This window comes from Chlorocebus sabaeus, chromosome 20 (assembly GCF_047675955.1).
Source record: "Chlorocebus sabaeus isolate Y175 chromosome 20, mChlSab1.0.hap1, whole genome shotgun sequence".
Taxonomy (NCBI): domain Eukaryota; kingdom Metazoa; phylum Chordata; class Mammalia; order Primates; family Cercopithecidae; genus Chlorocebus; species Chlorocebus sabaeus.
This window is the reverse complement of record NC_132923.1, coordinates 92,194,518-92,222,135: the sequence shown is the minus strand read 5'-3', so window position 1 is coordinate 92,222,135 and position 27,618 is coordinate 92,194,518. Positions and strand designations below refer to the sequence as shown.

At 48.8% G+C, this 27,618-nt stretch overlaps 1 protein-coding gene and 1 non-coding gene across 5 annotated transcripts in view; one reads left to right on the top strand and one right to left on the bottom strand.

Annotated features, from left to right (window-relative positions):
* The window catches only part of ARMH1 (armadillo like helical domain containing 1), a 51,987-nt gene extending 24,873 nt beyond the window's left edge, over positions 1-27,114 (top strand). Inside the window, exons 5-13 of one of the 4 annotated variants that reach the window (XM_007979007.3) lie at positions 664-830; positions 4,466-4,662; positions 7,631-7,715; positions 25,496-25,618; positions 25,694-25,766; positions 25,917-26,046; positions 26,140-26,217; positions 26,494-26,575; positions 26,649-27,113. In XM_007979007.3, the coding sequence (XP_007977198.1) occupies positions 664-830; positions 4,466-4,662; positions 7,631-7,715; positions 25,496-25,618; positions 25,694-25,766; positions 25,917-26,046; positions 26,140-26,217; positions 26,494-26,575; positions 26,649-26,764 (1,051 nt within the window). In that variant the 3' untranslated portion in view covers positions 26,765-27,113. Of the gene's footprint in view, positions 1-663; positions 831-4,465; positions 4,663-7,630; positions 7,716-25,495; positions 25,767-25,916; positions 26,047-26,139; positions 26,576-26,648 lie in introns of all 4 variants that reach the window. The other 3 variants (XM_073007374.1, XM_007979006.3, XM_073007373.1) reach the window with 3 other exon arrangements.
* Positions 23,233-23,349, bottom strand: LOC119626544 (U5 spliceosomal RNA). Its single transcript, XR_005242696.1, has one exon. It is a non-coding gene; the product is annotated as a U5 spliceosomal RNA (small nuclear RNA).
* Positions 27,115-27,618: the final 504 nt, after the last annotated feature.

Genomic DNA, 27,618 nt, shown 5'->3' with positions numbered 1-27,618 from the left:
AACCACCTCAGATTGGACTTAGAAAAAGAAAAATTATTGGCTCACTTAACTGGAAAAGCCCAGAGGGTAGAAATACACATTTCAGCCCTGACTAGATCCAAGCCTCAAACAATGTCATCAGTACTTGGCCTCCCTCTCTGTCTTTTTCCCCATTTCTGTATCTTCTCCTCTGTGTTCATAGACCTCTGTGTGCCGTGGTCCTCAGGAGCTCTAGACACACCAAAAACAGAGCAGATCCTTTCCACAGCTTCCCAAGAAAGTCCCAGGCTCTGAGCCTCATTGGATCAATTTAGGTCCCATGCCCAGCCGCAAACCAACTTCTGCAGTCAGAAGGGTGACATACCCTGTCACCTCCTCACCCCACCAAAACTACATGGCCCATGAGAGGCAGAGGGGTGATTCCCCAAGTGACAGTTGAGGTGGTATTACAAGAAGAAGGAGAAGAGATGCTGGAATGGCAAAACCAAAAACTGTCCCTAGTATAGAATTCCAGCATTTCCTGCTGGAAGGAAGAATTTCCACACTCTTGTGTCACTTGACCTATGGACATTTCCTGGATAGGAGGGCAAAGTATGTGAAAGGGGACCTTGGGATCTCTTTGAAAGCTCAGTGCAAAGGAACTTGACAAGAGCCTTATTTCTACTTTTCTATCCCTCTGGACAGTAATCGGTACCTTATAGAATTTCTTGAGGTTGGAGGTGTCCTGACACTCTTGGAAATACTTGGGCTGGAGAAGATCAAGGAGGAGGCCAAGAAGGAATCTGTCAGACTACTTCAGGTTATTGCAAACTCTGGCAGGACGTACAAGGAGCTCATTTGTGAAAGCTATGGTGGGTACTGTGTATGACAAGATGTGTTTCCCTAGGGACCTCAATGAAATGGTGGCAGAACCCACCACTGCTATAGGAAAAACACATCATAGAACTGGTTGAACAGGAAGCTTTTTGTGCTCCTGTTCATGTCACCACTAGAAAACCCAGATTTATGATTCTCCTGATTCATCATTTGGTCACATTTTTCAGTAGTGGTTTTAGAAATACTTCTCCTTTTTAAATATATCCTGTTTCAGGCATCCATTCAAAGATTTATTGAGCTGTGGCCCAATATCTTTTGTGAAATTGAGTTATGAGGCCGGGCGCGGTGGCTCACACCTGTAATCCTAGCACTTTGGGACGCCGAAGGGGGAAGATCATGAGGTCGGGAGTTTGAGACCAGCCTGACCAACATGGAGAAACCCCGTCTCTACTAAAAATACAAAAAAGGCCGGGCGCAGTGGCTCAAGCCTGTAATCCCAGCACTTTGGGAGGCCGAGATGGGCAGATCATGAGGTCAGGAGATCGAGACCATCCTGGCTAACACAGTGAAACCCCGTCTCTACTAAAAAATACAAAAAACTAGCTGGGCGAGGTGGCGGGCACCTGTAGTCCCAGCTACTTGGGAGGCTGAGGCAGGAGAATGGCGTGAACCCAGGAGGCGGAGCTTGCAGTGAGCTGAGATCCGGCCACTGCACTCCAGCCTGGGCAAGAGAGCCAGACTCTGCCTCAAAAAAAAAAAAAAAAAATATATATATATATATACACATATATACACACACACACACACACAAAATTAGCCATGTGCGGTGGCGGGGACCTGTAATCCCAGCTGCTTGGGAGGCTGAGGCAGGAGAATTGCTTGAACCCAGGAGGCGGAGGTTGCAGTGAGTTAAGATCTCACCATTGCACTCCAGCCTGGGCAACAAAAGTGAAACTCCATCTCAAAAAAAAAAAAAGAAAAAAGAAATTGAATTATGAATAACTCAAGAAATAAAATGGAAGGCCAGGTGCAGTGCTTCACACCTGTAATCCCAGCACTTTGGGAGGCCAAGGCGGGTGGATCACCTGAGGTCAGGAATTTGAGACCAGCCTGGCCAATGTGGCAAAAACCCCTCTCTACTAAAAATACAAAAATTAGGCCAGGCGCAGTGGCTCACGCCTGTAATCTCAGCACTTTGGGAGGCAGAGGCAGTCGTATCACGAGGTCAGGAAATCGAGACCACCCTGGCTAACACGGTGAAACCCCCTCTCTACTAAAAATACAAAAAAAATTAGCTGGGTGCTTATAATGGCAGCTACTCAGGAGGCTAAGGCGGGAGAGTCGCCTGAACCCCAAAGCTGGACGTTGCAGTGAGCTGAGATCGCGCCATTGCACTCCAGCCTGGGCTACAGAGCAAGACTTTGTCTCAAAAAAAAAAAAAAGGAGGCCGGGCGCTATGGCTCACGCCTGTAATCCCAGCACTTTGGGAGGCCAAGGTGGGAGGATCACGAGGTCAGGAGATCGAGACCATCCTGGTCAACACGGTGAAACCCCGTCTCTACTAAAAATACAAAAAATTAGCCGGGCGCGGTGGCCGGCGCCTGTAGTCCCAGCTACTCGGGAGGCTGAGGCAGGAGAATGGCGTGAACCCGGGAGGCGGAGCTTGCAGTGAGCCGAGATTGCGCCACTGCACTCCAGCCTGGGTGACAGAGCGAGACTCCGTCTCAGAAAAAAAAAAAAAAAAAAAAAAAGGAAAAAAAAAATTGAAATAAAATTATTGAATACCTACTGTGTGGTAGATATATGCCAAGTGCTAGGGATACAGAAATGAATACAATATAGTCCCTGTCCTCAGAGAGTTTAGAGTCTGGTGAGAAAAGTAAATAATCTAGTTTTTTTTTTTTCTTCTTTTTTGAGACAGAGTCTCACTCTATCGCCCAGACTGGAGTGCAGTGGCGCAATATCAGCTCACTGCAACCTCTGCCTCCTAGGTTCAAGCAGTTCTCATGCCATAGCCTCCCATGTAGCTGGAATTGCAGGCAAGCACCACCATGCCTGGCTAATCTTTGTTATTTTTAGTAGAGACAGGGTTTCGCCATGTTAACCATGGTTGGTCTCGAATTCATGAGCTCAAGCGATCCACCCAACTTTGCCTCCCAAAGTGCTGGAATTATAGGCATGAGCCACCACACCCGGCTCAATAATTGTAATATAATCTATGAAGTGCTCCAAGTGAGGCATGTAAAAGAGATACCACCCCCTATATATTCCTTTTTATTTTTCTTTTTTTTTTTTTTTTTTTTGAGTTGGAGTCTCACTCTGTAGCTCAGGCTGGGGTGCAGTGGCACAGTCTTGGCTCACTGCAAGCTCCACTTCCTGGGTTCAAGTGATTCTCCTGCCTCAGCCTCCCCAGTAGCTGAGACTATAGGTATGTGCCACCAGACCCAGCTAATTTTTGTATTTTTAATACAGACGGGGTTTCACCATGTTGGCCAGGCTGATCTCGAACTCCTGAACTCAAGCCATCTACCTGCCTTGGCCTCCCATAGTGCTGGGATCACAGGCGTGAGCCACCGCACCCGACTCACATCTCCCTTTTCCAAAGCACTTCCCACCCTGCATTCTCATCAAGGTTCTCCTGGCTGTCTACCCCATGGCCTCTCAAAGCCTCAGTGTCTTCATCCATAAAGTGGGAGTAACACCTTCCTCTTGGTATGGTTTCTGGGATTAAGTGAGTTAGTATTCATAAAACCATTTTGCAAACTGCTGAGTGCTATACAAGTGTTATCATGGCCAGGCGCTGTGGCTCACACCTGTAATCCCAGCACTTTGGGAGGCCAAGGTGGGCGGAACACGAGGTCAGGAGATCGAGACCATCCTGGCTAACACGGTGAAATCCTGTCTCTATTAAAAATACAAAAATTGGCCAGGCGCGGTGGCTCAAGCCTGTAATCCCAGCACTTTGGGAGGCCGAGACGGGCGGATCACTGGGTCAGGAGATCGAGACCATCCTGGCTAACACGGTGAAACCCCGTCTCTACTAAAAAAAAATACAAAAAACTAGCCAGGCGAGGTGGCAGGCGCCTGTAGTCCCAGGTACTCGGGAGGCTGAGGCAGGAGGATGGCGTGAACCCGGGAGGCGGAGCTTGCAGTGAGCCCAGATCGCGCCACTGCACTCCAGCCTGGGCGACAGAGCGAGACTCCGTCTCAAAAAAAAAAAAAAAATACAAAAATTAGCCGGGCCTGGTGGTACACGCCTGTAGTCCTAGCTACTTGGAAGGCTGAGGCAAGAGAATCGCTTGAACCCAGGAGGCAGAGGTTGCAGTGATTCAAGATCGCACCACCGCACTCCAGCCTAGGCAACAGAGAGAGACTCCAGCTCAAAAAAAAAAGGGTTATCATATAGCAATAAAAAATGCACGTTTTATTTGTAAATTGTGCAGAGCCATTTTAAACTTTAAAACACAGATTTTGACATGCCTATGCTGAAAGCCACATAGCTTTAAGGTAAACAAGACAGTGATGCAACATCAGAACCAAGCCTCAGTTTTGCTTTGGGTGAACAGGCTTAGTTGAAGAGCTATTAATCCTATTCATATTATGTAATCTTGGGTGGGGATTATTTTCATAAAGCCCTTCCAATTTAGAATTTCCTCTCTTCTTTGCTCAGGTGTACGATCCATAGCAGAATTTTTGGCAAAGTCTAAGTCAGAAGAGACCCAGGAGGAAGTGCAGGTTCTGCTGGATTCTTTGGTCCACGGCAATCCCAAGTACCAAAATCAAGTGTATAAAGGTCTAATAGCTTTGCTGCCCTGCGAGTCCCCCAAAGCCCAGCAGCTGTCCCTGCAGACTCTCAGGACTGCCCAGGTGAGCCAAGGCTGCATGCTCCTGTGGTTCTGATTCAGATACAATAATCTTACAATTACCTTCCGCAGTTGCGCTCCACACAGGCATGAGAAACGGAGCTCAGCCTCCCACTGCATGTCTGTTGTTCAATCAGTGTTACTTCCAGAAGGCCAAGGTAGGGCAGAGAGTTCATGCCTCCCAGCAGAGTGATTTGTCCTGTTTACTTAAGGATCAGAAAGATGTTGGCAGACTTAAAAGTGGTTGAGACAAGCAACAAGGATGATGAAAGGGCTGTAGAAAAGATTAAAGGAGTCGATTTGATAGGGGAAGAATAATGGTGCATTTGTAGACAGCATGTAAGTGAAGAGGCCAGATCTCCAGTGCTGGGGAAGGCTTTTTTTTTTCCTTGTTGGCTTTTGCCCTTCTCTCAGACAGTACCCTTGGATGCAAGTGAAACCAAATTTGGGGCATGGTGAGCATATGAAGACATTGTGCCTAGTAAAGAGGGGATAGAGGCTTAAAAAGTGGCTTTAAGATGAACCATCAGGCTGGGTGCAGTGGCTCAGGCCTGTAATCCCAGCACTTTGGGAGACTGCAGCGGGCGGGTCACTTGAGGTCAGGAGTTTGAGACCAACCTGGCCAACATGGTGAAACCCCGTCTCTACTAAAAGTACAAAAATTAGCTGGGCGTGGTGGCACACGCCTGTAATCCCAGCTACTTGGGAGGTTGAGTTCAGAGGATCGTTTAGCCTGAGAGGCAGAGGTTACAGTGAGCCAAGATCATGCCACTGTATTCCCTGGACAAAAAAGTGAGATCTGTCCCAAAAAAAAAAAAAAGACAAATTCAAAAATAATAATAACTGGCTGCCATGGCATGTGCTTATAGTCCCAGCTGCTCAGGAGGCTGTGGTGGGAGGATCGCTTGAGCCCAGGAGTTTGAGGCTGCAATGAGCTATGATGGCACCACTGTACTGCAGCCTGAGTGATAGAGTGAGATCCTGTCTCTAAAACAATTTTAAAAACAGATCAGATTATCATTATTATCTTATTTCCGCAGTTCCCATTTCTTAAGTGCCTCATACATGCCAGCCACTGTGTTAGGGGCGTAGCTACACCCTCTCTCTTAGTCTTCACTATACCTGATGAAGGCAGATACTATTCTCCCTTTTTTCAAAGATGGTGGAACTGAGCTCAGGAAAGTGTGTTAAGTGACTTATCCAAGGCCACATGATAAATAAAAGGTGTTTACCAAGCGAGAATTTAAATCCGCCCTCTCCTAAGTCCTTACTCTTTCCACATACCACTCTGCCTCTTTGAAAAAGAGCAATGATAGGGCCGGGTGCAGTGGCTTAGGCCTGTAACCCCAGCACTTTGGGAGACCGAGGCAGGCGGATCATGAGTTCAAGAGTTCGAGATCAGCCTGGCCAGCATGGTGAAACCCCATCTCTACTAAAAATACAAAAATTAGCTAGGCATGGTGGTGTGTGCCTGTAATCCCAGCTACTCGGGAGGCTGAGGCAGGAGAATTGCTTGAACCCAGGAGGCGGAGGTTGCAGTGAGCTGAGATCACGCCACTGCAATCCAGCCTGGCACGAGACTCCATCTCAAAAAAAAAAAAAAAGAAAAAGAAAGAAAGAAAGAAAGAAAGAAAAGAAAAGAAAAAGGGCAATGACAGTGATAGATGGAAAACAGAAAAAATGGGGCTGGAAAATCAAGGGAAAAGAGTTTCCATAAGGAGGACATGATCAGCTGGGTCAGATGCAACAAAGGGAGCTTTGGTAAGGGTAGAATAGAAAGATGGTCCCAGCAGGAAAAGTTTTGGTGAATTAGGAGACTGCCTATGGCAGGAAAAATTAAATCACAGCAGCCTGTCAAAGGATGAATAGGGGATGAAGAAGTGGCTTCTCTTGGGAAGCTTAGATGTAAAGGGAAAAAAGAGCAATAGCAAAGGAGAAGACAGAGTTGAAGGACGATGTTAAATATGGATGAGCTTGAGGATGTTTAATGCTAAAAGAAAAGAACCAATGCATGGGTAAAGTTTGAAGAGAGAGAAAAAAGGGGCTGTCTGATGGGATGAGGTTCCTGAGGAAGAGAAGATTTTAGGATCTTGGATGAGTTCCATTCTCCTTGCCCTGTGTCCTCTCTCCCCCAGTCAGAGTAGCCAGCTTTGTTCCTGCACCTCTGGCAGGTAGCCTCATTTAATGCCTCCTGAGTTAGAGAGTTCAGTGGCAGCCTCAGCCTAGGCCCAGTGACTCACCACTGCCCTCCCTTCCTCTCCCCCATTCACCCAGGCGCCTGGCTGTTTGGAAGTCTGTTTGGAAGTTCCTTTCTTCCAGGCAGACAAGATCTAAAGACGAACCAGCTTGGGTGGGCACAGGCTCACGCTTGTAATCCCAGCACTTTGGGAGGCCGAGATGGGTGGATCACTTGAGGTCAGGAGTTCGAGACCAGCCTGGTCAACATGGTGAAACCCCGACTCTACTTAAAAAAATAAAATTAGCCGGGCGTGGTGGCGGGCACCTGTAATCCCAGCTACTCAGAGGCTGAAGCAGGAGAATCGCTTGAGCCCGGCAGGCAGAGGTTGCAGTGAGCCAAGATCGCACCACTGCACTCCAGCCCTGGTGACAGAGTGGGAATCTATCTTTTTTTTTTGAAATGGCTCTGTCGTCCAGGCTGCTGTGCAGTGGGGCGATCTCAGCTCACTGCAAGCTCCGCCTCCCGGATTCACGCCATTCTCCTGCCTCAGCCTCCGGAGTAGCTGGGACTACAGGCAACCGTCACCACGCCTGGCTAATTTTTTGCATTTTTAGTAGAGACGGGGTTTCACTTTGTTAGCCAGGATGGTCTCGATCTCCTGACCTCATGATCCGCCTGCCTTGGCCTCCCAAAGTGCTGGGATTACAGGTGTGAGCCACCGTGCCCGGCCAAGAATCCATCTTAAAAAAAAAAAAAAAGACTAACCACCTTGTCCTGTTGTCTGTCTGGTCAGTCAATCATTGGGACCACACACCCCAGCATCGTGGACTGCGTGCTGAAGGTGCTGGGCACGATGCACCTGGAAGTCCAGTATGAAGGTAGGGAGGCTACTCCAGATTGCAGAAAGGGGTACCGAGAGCCAGGCGTAACAGCTCTCAAAAGCTTTCTCTTAGTCACAAAGAGCCTTGATGTGGAGTGTCTGGGACAGCCTTGGCAGATGGAAGACGCTGGTTCAGAAAATGTCAGTCACACCTATGCCTTGCGTCAGCCACAGGGTGCCTAGGGTGCCTGAATGGTTGCAAGAACCTGCCTAGGTCCAGAGCTGACTCTGGCTCCCAGTCTTATGTGGTGCTTCCTGGTTAAACAGAAATCACCCTGAGGAATGTCCTTCTTCTAAGAAACTAAACTGAATAGTCATAGTATTAATTTGGTTGGTTGTTTTTCCTGGGTTTTTTTTGAGACAGGGTCTTGCTTTGCTCCTCAGGCTGGAGTGCAGTGGTGCCATCATAGCTCACTGTGGCCTCAAACTCCTAGGCTCAAGAGATCCTCCCTCCTCAACCTCCCAAGTAGCTAGGACCACAGGTGTGCACCACTACGTCCATCTAACTTTTTAATTTTTTGCAGAAACGAGGTCTCACTATGTTGCCCAGGCTGGTCTTGAACTCCAGGCCTCAAGCGATCCTCTCACCTCAGCCTCCCAAAGTGCTGGGATTACAGGCATGAGCCACCGCACCCGGCCTATTTATTGAGAACCTCTGTGTGCCCGCCACTTTCCATACATCACCTCATTTACTTCTCAAAATAACCATAAGAGGCCAGGCATGGTGGCTCACGCCTGTAGCCCCACCATTTTGGGAGGCCAAGGCAGGCAGATCACCTGAGGCCAGGAGTTTGAGACCAGCCCAGCCAACGCAGCAAACCCCGTCTCTACTAAGAATACAAAAAAATTAGCTGGGGGTGGTGGCATGTGCCTGTAATCCCAGCTACTAGAGTGGCCGAGGCACAAGTATCACTTGAACCCAGGAGGTGGAGGTTACATTGAGCCGAGATCTCGCCACTGCACTCCAGCCTGGGCGACAGAGCAAGATTCTGTCTCAAAACAACAACAACAAAACAACAACAGTAACAACAAAATAACCAGAAGAGTACAAAACCTGGTACATACTAGGTATTCAAATGTTTCCATGAATGAATGGTAAAGATATGTAGTTTTATGTTTTTCAAGATACAGCAATAAAGCCCAGAGAGATTAAGTATGCCTCCCAAGGTTACACAGCTATTGGATTCTAGCCGGATCTGCCTGACTCTAAAGTTTATGCTTTTAACATATAGCGCATGGCAGATATTTAAACGATACAATTTCCTTCCCTTTTCCTATAGTGGTTCAGAGGAAGGAGATTCTATTTTCAACAGGAGGAGATTAAAGAAGGGTTCACCGAGACGGTGGTGTTTGAACTGAGCTGTGGACAATAGGGAGGATTTGGGAAGGTCGAAAGGAGGAGAGGAGGTCGTTCAGGAAAGGGGGATGGTAGAAAGGAAGGCAGACAGGGAAGTGCAAGGTGTGTCCTGGGAATAATGGGTAGGTCACTTAGAAAAGGGATGGTAAAGGTCTAGGAAAGGTAGGCTAGGAGCAATGGAGGGGGACCTTGAATGCCATGTGGGTAGGTGGCAGTCTCTCCAGCAGGCAGCGTGGAGCCACTGAAAAGTGAGCTGTGCACAGGTGAGGGCTGAGGGAGTGCAGTGCCTCCGAAGATGGCCTGGGTGGTGCTATGCCAGGTGAGCCAGAGCCACAGGGAGCCACTTGAGGCTGGAGGCCAATTAGGAGGCATTTGGGGTGGTTCAAATGACAAAAGAAGAATGTGCTGGTCCAGCTGGGTACATAGCCCCAGGAAGAGAGCATGGACAGCACAGGGAACTGCCTGGTGAGGAGAATGAGGTAGCGTTTGGATGTCGGAGTGGGCGGGGCCCAAGAGACCAGGACAGACAGGCCCAGTAATCAGGAATGGTCTGGGCATTAGTATAGGGATAGGGACTCCTGTGTCTAGGATGACAGGCTGAGCCCTAGGTTCAGGAAGCCTGGGGAGGAGAGCATGAGGAGCAGCCAGGCACTGAGGTTCAGGTACACAAGTGAGATCCTGGGGAAGATCAACAAAGCTCTGGAGGCCACTTCCAACCTAGGTTATTTTGGGGCAGCAGTGCTTAAACTGAATGTCAGGCATATTATTCCTTCAGTAACATTGTCAGTTTTGTATATTTTGACCCCTGAAAGCTCTGTGTGCATATGTGGGCCTTGTATGTTGAGAAATAATGCTATGCTAAAATCTGTTAGCAGCTGGAGCAGAGTGTCCTGGCTGGAGAGGAGTTGCCAGTGAAGGGGTGGAGTGGTACAGGGACCTAAGTAATAGTCAGACCCTGCACCAGAGGGTTGTCACTGGCATTGGAGCAAGGGGATGACCTGGTAGTAGAATCATGTTAGGAAGCTTAATCAAACGATCCCAAAGACTAGATTGGGTAGCACTGAGACCTTCCTCTCCCCAACCCACCTCTGTGTGGCAAACATGCCCTCTCCTCCTCATCCATCCATCACTTCTCAGCTTAAGCATTGCCTCTCTAAGCCCTTCCCTGACCCTGGCTTCAATCCCTGCCCAAATGTCAGCCCTTCTTCCTTTGAACCACTCTGCCCCCCCCTTTAGCCCCCTTCCATCAGAGCTGTGTTCTCTAAAATGGTACCTTCCCCTTACATAGGCTGTGTGCAGTTTCAGCTCAACCATCATGGTTTTTATCCTTATATCCTCAGCACAGCCCTAGCGTGTTAGGTCCTCATTGCATGTTTGTTGAGTGAATGAGTGAGCAAGTGAGTGAGTACTGCACATATGCACTGCATTAGTCATTACTCGCCTCTATGCCTTTCTCCTCCAGACCTCCCAGCAACTCCAAGGCAGGTACTGGGTCTGATTCATCTTATTCCAACTCAGGACCTGGAACATAATGGGTGCTCAGTAGAAGTCTGTGAAAAAAAAAAAAAAAATCTTTGTTCTTTTTTGAGACAGGGTTTCACCCTCTGTTGCCCAGGTGGGAGCACAGTAGCATAGTCATGCCTCACTCCAGCCTCAACCTCCTAGGCTCAGGTCATCCTCCCACCTAGGCCTCCCAAGTAGCTGGGACCACAGGCACAGATCACCATGCCCAGTTAATTATTTGTAGAGATGGGGTCTCCCTCTGTTGCCCAGGCTGCCCTCAAACTCCCAGGCTCAAGTGATCCTCCTGCCTCCACATCCCAAAGGGCTGGGATCACAAGCGCAAGCCACTGCACCCGACCAAAACAAAACCTCTTATGCTGATGAAGTCCTCCGGAGTTGTAACCGGCCACAGCTTCTTCCAATATCGGCCTAAGTTCCAGTCCTTCTGCATTTATTCAGTAACAGCTAACAGTGTGCAAGAGGCAGTGGGAACGCGACTCTGTGACTGCATTTGGTTTGTTATAGGATCATGTGATAACAGTGAAACTACGTGCCTCAAGGTCATTTCAGATATGCCAGACTCATAACAGATGCGCACAAAAAAAAGTCTGTTGAATGAATGTATTATTATTATTATTATTTTAACCAGGCGCTTCAAAATAGTCTTCATATAACTCCAAATGTAGAGAATGCGTATGCAATAATTGCCCACTAGAGGGCACTGTTTCATATGGTCCGCGTAGACCGGAAGTTGAGAGAGAGAAGAAATTCGCACGCCTTCAGTTTCCAATGAAACTCTGCCCGAGGGAGGGAAGGAAAGTTTCCACGGGGTCCTCCATGTGATCCTAAACAGTGGGTGACCGGGAAGGATTAGAGAGTAATTTCTTTGAGTTTGCGTATACCAAATTGCAAAACCAGAGTGAAGCCCCAGGATGCTGACAGCAGTCAGCACGGAGAAGCAGCCTGTGTCCAAGAGGAGCCTGAGTGACTGCGGGGAGAAGAGTTTAGTGGGTGACAGGGACTGATCTCAAAAGGGCAGGATTGGTTTGTTTCTTTTTTTTTTTTTTTTTTTTTTTTTTTTTTGAGACGGAGTCTCGCTCTGTCGCCCAGGCTGGAGTGCAGTGGCGCAATCTCGGCTCACTGCAAGCTCCGCCTCCCGGGTTCACGCCATTCTCCTGCCTCAGCCTCCCGAGTAGCTGAGACTACAGGCGCCCGCCACTGCGCCCGGCTAATTTTTTCTATTTTTAGTAGAGACGGGGTTTCACCATGGTCTCGATCTCCTGACCTTGTGATCCGCCCGCCTCGGCCTCCCAAAGTGCTGGGATTACAGGGGTGAGCCACCGCGCCCGGCCTTGGTTTGTTTCTTTAAACAAATATTTACTGTTTATCTGTGATGTGCCAAGAACTGTGCCAGACACTGGGGTTTTGTTTGCGTTTGCTTGTCTGCATTGAGAAGGAGAAAACTGAATGTCTTGGAAGGAGAAGGGTCGGGGGTGCCCACTCCACTCCCATGTGGCATGTGTGTGGGGCAGAGTGGAGGGTTATTGGCATCCTTCCCCTGAGAAAGCTACAGGGGAAGTGGCATCCTGAGGGCAGTGTCCACTGACAACAGGAGGCGGAGAGGCTTAGGGGGCCTGGCGATTGTTTATCTTGCAGTGGGTGTCAGTGGTGGAGGAAGCTGCTGGTGGCCTCACCTCCTTTTTCATGAAGAACGCCACCTTCCCCCACCACATCTACCAACCTGCCTGACCGGTGAGTCAGGTTAGCCACATCCTCTACTCTCCTTCCCATTATGAAAGTGTCCCCAGTTCCTATCACAGGCCGCCTCTTCTGCTTATTCTCTGAAGCACATTCCCTCAAACACTTCCCTTCTGTAGCTCACCTCTCCCTTTTTCTCTGCTGGACCATCTCCATTGACGTGCAAATATGCTTTCTATCTTCCATTTTTAAAAGAGCCCCTCTTTGGGAATTTATGGATTAAAAGAGATTTAAAAGGCTGGGCGCGGTGGCTCAAGCCTGTAATCCCAGCACTTTGGGAGGCCGAGATGGGCGGATCACAAGGTCAGGAGATCGAGACCATCCTGGCTAACATGGTGGAACCCCGTCTCTACTAAAAAATAGAAAAAACTAGCCGGGCGAGATGGTGGGCGCCTGTAGTCCCAGCTACTTGGGAGGCTGAGGCAGGAGAATGGTGGGAACCCGGGAGGCGGAGCTTGCAGTGAGCCGAGATCGCACCACTGCACTCCAGCCTGGGCGACAGAGCGAGACTCTGTCTCAAAAAAAAAAAAAAAAAGAGAGAGAGATTTAAAAGACATGTACCAAAAAAAAAAAAGGTAAAATTATAGCATTTAGGGATGTACCTCCCTCCTTGACCCCAAGTTGCCCCCCAGCTATTCATTTCTTTACCATTTCCTTCCTACTTTACCTCCCAGTTGCTTTCAACCCTGTTGATCACTCCCTCGCTTTCTTTTGTTAGCTTCTGTGATAGAAGTTTTCCTCCCACTGTCTGGTTTTGCCTTAGTCTCCTTTGCTTGTTTCTCCTATTTCCCTATAAGACTGTTAGGTCACCCTCTTCCTTCTCATCTCTGTATACTTTTTCCCTAAGTGGCTTCCCATGTGGATGTCTAACAGACATCTTAAATTTATGGCCAGAATTCTTGATTTTCTTCCCAAAGCTTGTCCTTCCTGTTTTCTCTATCTCGGCCAGCCACTGTGGCTCACGCCTTTAATCCCAGCACTTTGGGAGGCAGAGGCAGTCAGATCACGAGGTCAGGAGATCGAGACCATCCTGGCTAACACAGTGAAACCCCGTCTCCACTAAAAATACAAAAAATTAGCCAGGCGTAGTGGTATGTGCCTGTAGTCCCACCTACACAGGAGGCTGAGGCAGGAGAATAGCTTGAACCCAGGAGGCAGAGGTTGCAGTGAGCTGAGATCATGCCATTTCACTCCAGCCTGGCAACAGAGCAAGACTCTGTCTCAAAAAAAAAAAAAAAAAAAAAAATTATCTGGGTGTGGTGGTGCGCACCTGTAGTCCCAGCTACTCAGGAAGGCTGAGGCAGGAGAATTGCTTGACCCAGGAGGCAGAGGTTGCAGTGAGCCAAGATCATGCCACTGCACTCCAGTCTGGGTGACAGAGGGAGACTCCATCTCAAAAAAAAAAAAAAAAAAAATTGCTGAAAATATGCTAACAAATATGTATAAGAAATAAGTTAATAGTAAAATTGAACTGTTTACAAATTTGGAAAGTGGTCATTTGTAGAATACAATTTTTGTCTACTTGACCTAGAACCTGGAATTAACTTGACTTGCTAATAAAATTATCATTTCATATATTAATATCAAAGTTGAAAGTATGGTTCTTCAGCCCCAAAGTACAACAGTGGGGCTTGTAGCTGAGCAAACTACTGCACTAACACAGTGGAATCCTCTAGAGATGCTAGTGCAGGGAAACAGTGGCCATAACTGACCGAACCGAACAGACATAGACAAGGCTTTGACTGTGTGACACCTCCTCCCCTGGCCCCCTGAAACCTGGAGAGACTGGTGGTGGCAAGAACCTCATTGTTAATTTCCTTCAGTTCTTGGCTGTGTAAAGTTACTTAGGTAGTGGTATGTGCCTGTAGTCCCACCGACACAGGAGGCTGAGGCAGGAGAATAGCTAATTCTAATTCTAAGAGGTATGATTGATCTAGAAATTAATCAGAGATTTGGTTTACTTCTTTCTTCTTCATAAAAGCACATTTTTTAACTGAGATGACATTCACATAACAAAGTTAACCATTTTAAAATGAACAATTCAGTGGCATTTAGTATACATTAACAGTGTTGTACAACCGCCATCTCTAGTTCCAAAACGTTTTCATCCCCGCACAAGGAAACCCTGAATTCAGCGAGCATCTGTTCCCCTTCCACTCCCTTCAGTCCCTGGCAAGCCCCAATCTTCATTCTGTCTCTATAGATTTACCTATTCCATATATTTCACATAAATGGAATCATACAATACATGACTTTATGTCTGGCTTCTTTCACTTAGCATAATATTTTCAAGGTTCACCCACATTGTAACATGTATCAGTACTTCATTCCTTGTCATGGCTGAATAATATTCCATTGTATGTATATACCACAATTTGTTTATCCATTCATTCATTATTAGACATTTGGGCTATTTCCAGCTTTTGGCTATTGTGAACCAGTGCTTCTATGAACATCCACATACATGTAATTGTTTGAGTACCTGTTTTCAGTTCTTTGGGGTATATACCTAGGAGTGGAATTGCTGGATCATATGGTAATTCTGTTTAACTCATTGAGGAGCCCACTAAACTGTTTTCCACAGTAGTTGTACTATTTTACATTCCCAGCAGCAATATGTGAGCATTCCAATTTCTGCACATCCTCACCAACACTTGTTATTCTGGAGATTCTTTAGTTATAGCCATCTTAGTGGATGTGAAGCGCATTTTCCTAATGAATACGGATGTTGACCATAGACTTGTTTCATAGACCTGTTGGCCATTTGTATTTCTTCTTTGGAGAAATGTCGTTTCAGGTCTTTTTTCCATTTTTAAGATTGGGTTGTCTTTTGGTTGTTGGTTTGTAAGAGTTCTTTATATATTCTAGTTTCTGTGCTCTTCAAATATATGGTTTCTCCCATTCTGTAGGTTCTTTTCACCTTCTTGATAATGTCCTTTGTTGTTTTCATTTTCAATGATTTAAGTTTCTCATTTATTCATTTACTTATTCAAAAAGAATGGCACTGGCTGGGGTGGGCACTGAGTGTATAGTGACAAATGAAACAAGTCCTTTTTCTCACAGAGCTTTGTTGCAACAGTAATACTAATGGTGATGTTAACTCATAACTACTACTAGTGACCAACAATGACTGTGTGCCCAGCATCGTTCTAAGCTCTTTTATGATCTCATCTATTCCTCAGAACAACTCTGTGAAGTAGGTACTATTTTCATCCCCAGTTTACAGATGAGGGAACTGAGGCACAAAGCAATTAAATAACCTGTCCACAGTCTCAAAATGATAAGTGAGAAAGCTGTAGATGGAACCCAGGCAGTCTGCCTCCTGCACCCATCCCCTCACCACCACACTGTTCTGTCTTCAGTATGAGGAGAACAAGACTTGCCTTATTTTTACCAGCTTTGAGAATCTAATAAAAACCCAAGGACACCCTTGTAGTCCCAGAACTTTGGGAGGCCGAGGCGGGCAGATCACTTGAGGCCAAGAGTTTGAGACCTGGCTGGGTGCAGGGGCTCACACCTGTAATCCCAAAGGCAGAACTTTGGGAAGCCAAGGCGGGCAGATCACCTGAGGCCAGGAGTTGGACACCAGCTCAGCCAACATAGTGAAATCCTCTCTCTACTAAAAATACAAAACTTATCCGGACATGTGGCAGGAGCCTGTAATCCCAGCTACTCAGGAGGCTGAGGCAGGAGAATTGCTTGAACCTGGGAGGCAGAGGTTGCAGTGAGCCAAGATCGCGCCACAGCACTTCAGTGTGGGCAACAGGAGTGAAACTCCATGAAACCCTGTCTCTGTCTCTACCAAAACTACAAAGATTGGCTGGGCATGGTGGCTCACACCTGTGGTCCCAGCTACTGGGAACCACGAAAAAAAAAAAAAAAAAAAAAAAAAGACAACATTATTAAGATTACAGTAAACCATATTTTTAAAATTATATTTTCTTAGCTTCATACCCCTCACATGGTTAAGCAAATACATCAGGATCTCTCTCTCTTTTTTTTTTTTTTTTTTTTGAGATGGAGTCTTGCTCTGTCACCCAGGCTGGAGTACAGTGGTGTGATCTTGGCTCACTGGAACCTCTGCCTCCCAGGTTCAAGTAATTCTCCTGCCTCAGCCTCCCAAGAAGCTAGAAGCTGGGATTACGGGCATGTGCCACCACACCCAGCTAATTTTTGTATTTTTAGTAGAGACAGGGTTTCACCACGTTGGTCAGGCTGGTCTCGAACTCCTAACCCTAGGTGATATACCCGCCTCAGCCTCCTAAAGTGCTGGGATTACAGGCGTGAGCCACCACACCATCTGGATCTCGTTTTAAAACTAGTATTTTTGCCTTATAGAACATGATGCCTTTGCTTTACACTTTTTTTTTTTTTTTTTTTTTTTTTAGATGGAGTCTTACTCTGTCACCCAGGCTGGAGTGCAATGGCAAGAGCCACTGACCCTGGCCTTTTTTTTTTTTGAGACAGTCTTTCTTTGTCACCCAGGCTGAAGTGCAGTGGCGTGATCTTGGCTCACTGCAACCTACACCTCCGGGACTCAAGAGATTCTTGTGCCTCAGCCTCCTAAGTAGCTGGAACCACAAGCACATGGTACCACGCCTGGGTAATTTTCATATTTTTAGTGGGGATGGGGTTTCACCATGTTGGCCAGGCTGGTGTCCAACTCCTGGGCTCAAGCTATCCACCCGCCCGAGGCTCCCAAAGTGCTGGGATTACAGGCGTGAGTCACTGCACCTGGCCCTGCTTTGTACTTCTCAGCTGACATGGGCAGTAATTTTAGCCTTTCCTGCTGTATAAGAGGCCACCTGTCCTGTACAGCTTCACTGAACAGCAGTCAGAAGGCTCTGACACTGCGCCCGGCCGCACCATAGTAATTCTTGATCCAGCAATAAAAATACCACCATAGCACATACATTAGTTACTTTGTTGCCTGACTTTAAAAACAAAAGGTGTGCATAAAAGATATTTTTATTGTTTCAACATTGGGCTTTGAACATGTTGTAGTTAAAGAGGTAGCAGGGGGCCGGGCGCGGTGACTCACGCTGTAATCCCAGCACTTTGGGAGGCCGAGGCCGGCGGATCACGAGGTCAGGAGATCGAGACCATCCTGGCTAACACGGTGAAACCGCGTCTCTACTGAAAATACAAAAAAATTAGCTGGACGTGGTGGCGGGCACCTGTAGTCCCAGCTATTTGGGAGGCTGATGCAGGAGAATGGTATGAACCTGGGAGGCGGAGCTTGCAGTGAGCCGAGATCGTGCCACTGCACTCCAGCCTGAGTGACAGAGTAAGGCTCCGTCTCCGCGAGAGAGGGGGAAGAGGTAACAGGGGCCAGGTATGGTGGCTTACGCCTGTAATCTCAGTACTTTGGGAGGCCAAGGCAGGCCGATCACCTGAGGCCGGAAGTTCGAGAACACCCTGACCAACATGGAGAAACCCCCATCTCTACTAAAAATAAAAAATTAGCCAGGCACGGTGGCGCATGCCTGTAATCCCAGCTACTCAGGAGGCTGAGGCAGGAGAATCGCTTGAACCCGGGAGGCAGAGGTTGCAATGAGCTGAGATCGTGCCATTGCACTCCAGCCTGGGCAACAAGAGCAAAACTCCGCCTCAAAAAAAGTAGAAGGGTATACAGAAATCAGAGACAGAGACAGAATTAATTACAGAATGTCAGGAAGATGCCTGACACTGGTCTCTTCCTTTTTTTTTTTTTTGAGACAGAGCCTTACTCTGTCACCCAGGCTTGAGTGCAGTGCGCATGCACAGCTCATTGCGGCCTCAACCTCCTGAGCTCAAGTAAGCAGCTGGGACTACAGGCACATGCCACTATGCCTGGCTAATTTTTTAAATTTTTTTTTAGAGATGGGATCTCACGATGTGGCCCAAGCTGATTTGACTGCCCCCGGCCTTATTTTATTTTATTTTTTTTGGAAACAGTTTTACTGTTTCCCAGACTGGGGTTGAGTGGCTTGACAGCTCACTGCAGCCTCAAACTCTTGGGCTCAAGCGATCCTCCCGCCTCAGCCTCTTAAAGTGTTGGGATTGCAGGCATGAGCCACCACGCCTGACTGGTCTGTTTCTTACAGCAGTGCAACATGCCAAACACGTTCATGCTAGTGCCCTGCTGGAAAAGGAAGCAAACCTCTATAAGGGGCCGGGCGCGGTGGCTCAAGCCTGTAATCCCAGCACTTTGGGAGGCGGAGACGGGTGGATCACGAGGTCAGGAGATCGAGACCATCCTGGCTAACACGGTGAAACCCCGTCTCTACTAAATATTACAAAAAACTAGCCGGGCGAGGTGGCGGGTGCCTGTAGTCCCAGCTACTCGGGAGGCTGAGGCAGGAGAATGGCGTGAACCCGGGAGGCTGAGCTTGCAGTGAGCCGAGATCTGGCCACTGCACTCCAGCCTGGGCGACAGAGCAAGACTCCGTCTCAAAAAAAAAAAAACAAAAAAAAAAACCAAAACCTCTATAAGGAAGCGCATTTCTCATAGGTGTCCAGTAGGTGGCAGTCTTGTCTGGACCTGCAGAGAAAGACCCGGAACCCTGGTTTTGCAAGGCTCTGGGAGCAAAGAATTATAAAACATCAGTGCTGTTAGCACCCTGGAAATGGCTGCATGGAATATCCACAGTTCCCAGATACAATGCCATTTCTGTGGCTCCTTCTGCCAAAGGAATACTAAGCCTGCTGCTACAGCCCTGTCTCTTGTTCCCTGTGGTTTCCTGGGCAAGTCATTTATTCTTGGTTTCTTCATCTATTCAATGAGATGATCAGACAACTGATTGCTGAGGTTTCCTCTGATGCTGATAGGCTGAGGATTCCAAAGTTCCTCTTTGGATTGGAGGAATGAATGTGTCTCTTGCACCAATAAAGTTTCCATGGAGTGTGAGTGGCGAGCACCTCACACCTGTCTTTTGTTTTCTTGAGATGGAGTCTCACTCCGTTGCCCAGGCTGGAGTGCAGTGGCACAATCTTGGCTCACTGCAACCTCTACCTCCCGGGTTCAAGCGATTTTCCTGCCTCAGCCTCCTGAGTAGCTGGGATTACAAGCGCCTGCTATCACACTTGGTTAATTTTTGTATTTTTAGCAGAGACAGGGTTACACCATGTTGGCCAGGCTGGTCTTGAACTCCTGGCCTCAAGTGATCCGCTTGCTTCAGCTTCCCAAAGTGCTAGGATTACAGGCATGAGCCACTGCACCCAGTCACATCTGTTTCATTTACTGCTGTTTCATCAGCACCAGCACTGCACCTAGCACAAGCTCAATCCCTGTTTGTCAAATGCATGAGCATGGGCCCCACAGAGTATCCCCTCAGCTTCATGGGGCCTGAACTCTCAAACATTCAAACCCTCCTGATGATACCTCCTCCTTGAATACTCTCATCCCTCCCGAACCCGTACTCTCCTGGCTTCCTCCTATGGCTCTAGAAACTGCTTCTTGGTCTTTTATACATTCCCATTCCTCTACCAGTCCCCTAGGTGTCAATTTTTTTTTTTCCAGCATTCAACCCCAGGTCCTCTTCTCCTTCTTTGCTGTCTGTGGCACTTCGTCCACCCCACAACTTTAATTACCACCTACCACCTACCACCTTGATGACAGAAACAATAGTCGCTAACCTTTATAGAGTGTTAACTCTATGCTGGGTACTGCCCTTGATCTTTACTCACTTACCCCTCACAACAAGCCAAGGAGGTGGACACTATTACTTTCCCCATTTTATGGGTGGAGGACAGAGTAGCTGAGTGACCTCTCTATAGCTCTAGACCCGTGTGTCCATTTGCCTTCAGAACACCTCCCCTCAGATGTCACCAGTGGACTTCTGATATTCCAGTTTCAAAGCCTTTCTTCTCCAAGGTCCCAATCTCAGTGAAATATTGAGTGAAATATCCTTGGCAGCTCAGTGAAATATCTACCCAGGCTAGAAATATTGGTAATTGTTATGTCTTTTTGCTTCCCACCTTCAACCAACTTCTAACAAGACCAGTCAATTCTAACTCCTCAATATTCAGATCTGTTCCCTCTTCTCTATTCTGTCTCCACTGCTGTAATTCAGGTCTTCATACTGTTCACCTGCACTGGCCTCTACACCAATCTTCATCTCTCCAGTACGGCACCCACACATGGTTCATTTTCCTAGTCCACCACCAGAGTGGAGGCAGTAGAGCTTAGTGGTGAAGAATGTGGGCTTTGGAATCAGAACTTTTTTTTTTTTTTTTTTTTTTTTTTGAGATAGTGTCTCACTCTGTCACCCCGACTAGAGTGCAGTGACGCAGTCTCGGCTCACTGCAACCTCTGCCGCCTGGGTTCAAGAGATTCTTCTGCCTCAGCCTCCCAAGTAGCTGGGATTACAGGCGCCTGCCACTGCACCTGGCTAATTTTTGTAGTTTTAGTAGAGACGGGGTTTCACCATCTTGGCCAGGCTGGTCTTGAACTCCTGACCTTGTGATCCACCCGCCACAGCCTCCCAAAGTGCTGGGATTACAGGCATGAGCCACCGCGCCTGGCCTGGAATCAAAACTATTCTTATTAGCTATCTCATCCTGGGCGAGCTACCCAACTTTTTTGAGCCTTCCTTTTCTCTGAAATGAAAGATGAGAAAAATACCTGCTGTATTGGGTTGTTGGCACATGCAAAGCCCCTCAGAAGATGGAGCTGGCCCACCTCCACAGGCTTAGCTCTGATGCATGGCCCAGCATCCCTATTTCCCAACCAGATCTCCCTTGCCTGGCCACAAGTGTGACATGGCACTATCCAACATGGCACTTGCCACATTCTACAATCCAGCCCCTCCCTTCTCCCCATGGTTTTGCCAATTCAAGCATCACCTTCTCCAAGGAATCCTTCTCCTGATTCTCCATCCCCTATCATCTCCACTCCATCAACCAGCCTGGCTTCCTTTGTGTTCCCATGGCCCTGATAACACTGCATCATAAATGCCAGTCTCCCTATTGGTGTCCCCCACTCAGCTGTGATGTCCCTAAGGCCAGTGATTAGATCTTAGTCCTCTTCATAGCCCAAGCCCAGAGGCCTGGCACAGACAAGATGCTCAATGAGAATTTTGTTAAATGAATGAATCAATGAATAAATCAGTGATTGCTCAGCTTTAGGACATTTGGGTGTTATCAGCACCACAGGCTTTAGGCAAAGCTGCCAAAGATAGTCTTTTGTTGTCCTTTGCTTTCTGAAGGAATTGCCCTTCGTAGTAACTGGCACGATAGATGAAGAGTTGTAGCTGGCTGTGGTTCCTGTGAAGACATTTGGGCAGAGACCAGTACTTTCACTTTGGGTATAAACAGTCACAGCTGTGAATTTTAAAACTCAGTCAAAAACGATTCAGTGAATAAATCTTCATTTTTCCAAGTAGCTCCAAGTGTTACAAATACATAATTAGCAAAAGATTAAGCATTTAGTGTAAATCGAATAGTCAGAACTAGACGTTTGTCTCCTGGAGTATTTGGTTCTACATGGGCAGAAAATGCTATTTGTGGTCAGGAAATTTTCATAAAAATATCTTCACCCATTCGTTTCTACCCTGAATGTCCACCAAGTCATGTCTCGCTGCAGGAAGAGCTCTTGGGCATAGGCAGACATTTGCCCAGGATGTCCTGGCATTACATGCTGCCAGCTTGTGTCTGGAAAGAGCCCAACTACTAATGAGGGATGTGCTGCAGGCAACAAAGCCAAGTGTCATCAGATGCATGAGGGGCCAGGCCACTTGGCTCCAAAAAAATGAGCTGCACCAATTCAAGAAGAGGGAAGAAACCAAATAGTAGAACAAGTGAGAAACACTTTCAGGCACCAGCCAGTGCAGGCTGCGGCTGCCACGCAGCCAGAGTTGTCCAGTCTGCCATTCTATTCAGATCAGAGTGTTTGGGGGAAGCCAGGGAAGCTTGAGTGCTTTGCACCTTCCCGGGGCTTGTCCCTTTCCCTCCACAATGTTGCTGGGCCTTTGATTCCAAAATAGGACCACATCTGGGCAACCAGAGGCTGCAGAGGATGGGCAGATGGGATTGCGAGGGCTACCCTGGAAGACCTGGAAGAAAGAGGCAGCCCAACGGCAGTGGCTGGTTGGTCATACGAAGCGTTTCTGGACCGGGCATGGTGGCTCACACCTGTAATCCCAGCACTTTGAGAGGCGGAGGTGGGTGGATCACCTAAGGTTGGGAGTTAGACACCAGCCTGACCACCATGGAGAAACCTGTCTCTACTAAAAGTACAAAAAATTAGCTGGGCGTGGTGGTGCATGCCTGTAATCCCAGCTGGTCGGGAGGCTGAGGCAGGAGAATCGCTTGAACCTGGGAGGCGGAGGTTGTGGTGAGCCAAGATCGCACCATAGCACTCCAGCCTGGGCAACAAGAGTGAAACTCCATCTCCAGGAAAAAAAAAGAAGACTTATCTTTCTGATCATAGTGGGCTGGGCAATTTCAACAAATATCCCTCCTGGAACTACTAAAATATCTACAAAAAAAAAAAAAAAATGTAGTCTTATTAATAGCATTGGAGAGCAGTACAATGAAGAATTATCATACCAAAATCCAGGGGAAGCTGAGAACCCAGAAAGGTAAGCCAGCCCTCAAAGTTGAGGCCGTTTGCTGATCCCGAAGCAACTAACAGCATCAAAAGGCAAAGCATGCCGGGCATAGTGGCTCATGCCTGTAATCTCAGCACTTTAGGAGGCTGAGGTAGGTGGATCACTTGAGGTCAGGAGTTCGAGACCAGCCTGACCAACATAGTGAAACCCTTAACCTACCCCAGAACTGCAAGTAACTAGGATTGGCTGTACCGCCAACACACTAAATTAGATTTTAGTAGGTCCACTCCATCCTCCCAGAATGCAAAGACCAAGAAGCATAAAACACCACATTCAGATGCCTGTTTTTATCAAACTAGATACTTAGCCCTGCCTAAACAGGGCTTCAAAAAATTTAGCAGCAAACTCACAATTGTTTCTCTCCACGGAAATCTTTAGTAAAAGGCGAAAGATTTATTCGTTATGAAGAGAAACCAGAGCATAGCTACTACCCTGGTGCCTGGCATCCCTGATATTGACTGATCCCTCTACAGTTACGGTGCCTTTGGACCCGCAGACAGAAGCTTTTCTTCCACTCTAGAAAATTGTCCTAAACATTTCTCACTGGGTAAAATCTCCTGACAAAGAAAAAAATTTTTAAATATTATTATTCAAGCAGATAACCCTGGTAATAATTATCATATCTACATTGCATTCTGGGATGCAAATGAGCTGAGTGGGGAACAAGGACTTCCCCTAAACCCTCTATCTTACTGGTAAATGGAGAGAGAGAGGCACTTGACTACTGAGCTGGTAGTCAAGTTCTATCTTCCATGTAGCTGCCACATGTGTTCAGAGTAGCAGTGGCGGGTGCACAGTGACTCACACCTATAATCCTGCACTTTAGGAGGCAGAGGTAGGAGGATCACTTGAGCCCAGGAGTTCAAGACCAGCCTGGACAACATAGTAAGACCTTGTCTCAGAAAAAAAGTAAAATTTAAATAATAATAATAAAAAAAGGCCAGCGAAGTGGCTCATGCCTGTAATCCCAGCACTCTGAGAGGCCGAGGCAGGTGGATCACCTGAGGTCAGGAGTTCAAGCCCAGCCTTGCCAACATGGTGAAACCCTGTCTCTACTAAAAATACAAAAATTAGCAGGGCGTGGTGGCAGACGCCTGTAATCCCAGCTACTTGGGAGGCTGAGGCAGAAGTATCGCTTGAACCTGGGAGGCAGAGGTTGCAGTGAGGGATTGCACTCCAGCCTGAGTGACAAGAGTGAAACTCTGTCTCAAAAAAAAAAAAAAAAAAAAAAAAAAAGTAGCATTTACCTGCCAGGTGCGGTGGCTCATGCCTGCAATCCCAGCACTTTGGGAGGCCGAGGAGGGTGGATCACGAGGTCAGGAGTTCAAGACCAGCCTGGCCAAGATGGTGAAACCTTGTGTCTACCAAAACTACAAAAAAAATTAGCCAGGCATGGTGGCGGGCGTCTGTAATCCCAGCTACTCGGGAGACTGAGGCAGGAGAATCTCTCGAACCCAGGAAGTGGAGGTTGCAATGAGCCAAGATCGTGCCACTGCACTCCAGCCTGAGCGACAGAGTGAGACTCCGTCTCAAAAAAAAAAAAAAAAAAAAAAGGGTAGCATTTACGCTGGTGTGCCATTGCCTTAGCATCTCCTCCTGCCCCCTCTACCTCTGTAGTTCCTTTCTCTTCTTTACAAAAACATTCAATCCTTGCCGATTTTCTCTGGTGCTCCCACAGCCCAACCACTGACTCCTTCCACAGCACCTGTCACCATATCATCGCTGCCTGTTTGTGCATGCTTACGGAGGGTTGGTCGAATGAATGAATTCAGTCTGTATCTTCAACACCCAATGCCGCGCCTGGCACGATAGGCATTCACATGCAGCCGTGCCAAAAGGCTGAGTGAATGCTGGACTGAATGAACGCCTGTAAAATATCTACAGGAAAGCCTGCAGGAAATGCCCTCCATAAATTCTAGTCCCTTTCTCCTTCCTAACCAAATCCTCCCCTCCTTCTGCTTCCACCATTTCCTAGCTGTGTAGCTTAGGCAAAGTGGTTTACCTCTCTGTGCCTAATTTTGGCAAAGGTAAAACGGGGAAGTGAACCTCATCTGGTTCTGGAGAGCTTCCATGGATGCTGTATGGGAAGCCTGGCAGCGTGCCTGGTGGAGAGGGCTCGACGATAGTTAGAAGGAGTGCCTACCTTGCGTCCCCTTTCTCATTTCCTGCCACAAGTCTCTCACCCACTTTCTCTGTCTCCCTCTCACCCCTTGTCTTTCTCCATCTTGTCTTCCTATAAAGACCCAGCACTTCCCTCCTCCATGGAACCTGGATTCCTCCAAGGCGAAGGTCCACCTCTCTGGGGCCTCTCAGCCTCCAGCGCTGACATCCTAGGCCGCCTTGACAGGTGGACTCACCATACAACCCTTCCTCCTCCCCCTTCAGCCCCCGCCTCCTGCTCTTCAACTGAGGTTCGCTCTCCCAGCTTCCCCACGCCCTGCACAGTGCTGGTCAGTAAAAGGTCGAGAGGAGGACAGTGACGAGTGGCGACTTGGTTCACGGGGTTCTTTGCTTCCTCGGTGGCGGAGGGGCCTGGGGCCTCTCACCAGCACCTCTGCCCTTCCCCAGCCATCGAGTTGATCAAGGACCTGGTGGGTTACGATGTGCGCCAGGCGCTGCTCAAGGGCCTCGTGGCGCTGCTGATACCGTCGGTCAAGGAGACCTCCAAATTGCAGGCCAAGATCCTCAGTGGTAGGGACCTGCTCAGATGGGGCTGCCTGGGCCAAGGGAGGGGGGTCTCCTGCCTCACGGCCGCCCCCTCCTCAGACCCCTCGGTTCTCCAGCTCGCCCCCAGCCTGCCGATGTTTTTGCAGCAGGCCGCGGCCGCCAAGGCCATCGGGTAAGCGGGCAGAGGGTAGTGGGTGGCCACAAGCCTGGTTTGGCGCTGCCCGCGGGCCCCGGGAGCGCTCAGGACGCTGTGCGCCGGGTGGGCGGGGGTGTGCGCCGGGTGAGCCCAGGGCATCTGCCCAGCCCGAATCCCCCGGCCCAGGGTCCTGGCACGCAACGACATGAGCATCGCCGAGGAGCTGCTGTACCTGCACGTGGTGCACGGCCTAATGGCCGCCATGGGCAACATGGACCACAGCAACAGCCAGCGGCTGGCCAGCCTCACGCTGGAGGTGCGCACTGCGGCTAGCGAGGGGGCGGGAAGGGCGGCGGCAGCCACCGTCCCGCCGCCCCCGCAGTCACGCCGCCCCGCCCGCGCGGCGCAGTGCTTCGTGCAGATGTTCCCGTTGGTGGCGGAGCACGTGCGCAAGGGCATGGGAGAGGAACTCTACCAGCTCTTCCTGGTAAGTGCGCCCTCAGACGGCGACTCGGACAGTGTGGTGCCCCTTCACACAGTCCCCATCCTGGAACGTTCCACATGCAGAGTGGACCTGGCCACCAGCTGCAGGAGGGACTGCTCTGGCCTAGGCTCCTCCACCCGCCACCTTCCTGTTCCCTTTCCTGCCCTTTCGGTCAGGCTGCCAACTCGCCCCCCACCTGCAACATCCCTCTGCCAAGCCCAACTCCAAGTCCAGACTGCCCTGGCACCCCAGCCGGGTCCCCCTTGCTCCTGTCCTCAGAGCAACGCTGAGGACTTGTACATGAAATTAGACAGCATTCAGGCAGACATCTTGGCGGCCAACAAAGTCAATGTTACCAAAGGTGAGTGTGGGACGAAGGAAGCGGGGCGCAGGCGCCGCCTGCACAGCCTCATGTCCGCCTTTCTTGCCTGCAGCCCTGCGCCTCCATGGCAGCTCCTACAACATGAACATTTTCTATGGCTCGCATGATTCGGCTCAGATGGCCTACCTCACACACTTCGAGAAGGAGGATGTGGAATCAAAGGAGTAACAGCCCCTGTGGCAAACCAGGAAGGCCAAGGCTGCGGGGCAGGGAAGCCTGGCAAGAGGAAGGCATCTGGGGTCAAGCTCAGAGCCACTCCACTTGGCTCCAGGGGGGGAGACGGGGATTAGGCACCCCAGAAGGGCAGAGGGAGAACCGCTGGCTGTGAAGAGTCAATAAACAGCCTTGATACCTGTCTGTTCTTTGTGTGTGTGGAGGGGGAGGGAGGTCAAGTGAGAGCTATGATGACAGGTGGTGGTGCCTGTGCTCCTCAAGTTAAAAAGCACGTCCAAGTTTAGGACAGTGGCTTGCACCTGTAATCCTAGCTACTCTGCAGGCTGAAGGAAGAGGATCTCTTGAGGCCGGGAGTTGGAAGCCAGCATGGACAACAAAGCAAGACCCCATCTCAAAAACAGGCCAGGCACAGTGGCTCACGCCTGTAATCCTGGCACTTTGGGAGGCTGAGGCAGGTGGATCACCTGAGGTCAGGAGTTCGAGACCAGCCTGGCCAACATGGTCAAACTCCGTCTCTACTAAAAAAATTAAAAATAAGGCCGGGCGCGGTGGCTCAAGCCTGTAATCCCAGCACTTTGGGAGGCTGAGACAGGTGGATCACAAGGTCAGGAGATCGAGACCATCCTGGCTAACATGGTGAAACCCCGTCTCTACTAAAAAAAATACAAAAAACTAGCCGGGCGCGGTGGCGGGCGCCTGTAGTCCCAGCTACTCGGGAGGCTGAGGCAGGAGAATGGTGTAAACCTGGGAGGCGGAGCTTGCAGTGAGCTGAGATCCGGCCACAGCACTCCAACCTGGGCGACAGAGCGAGACTCCGTCTCAAAAAAAAAAAAAAAAGAAAAAAGAAA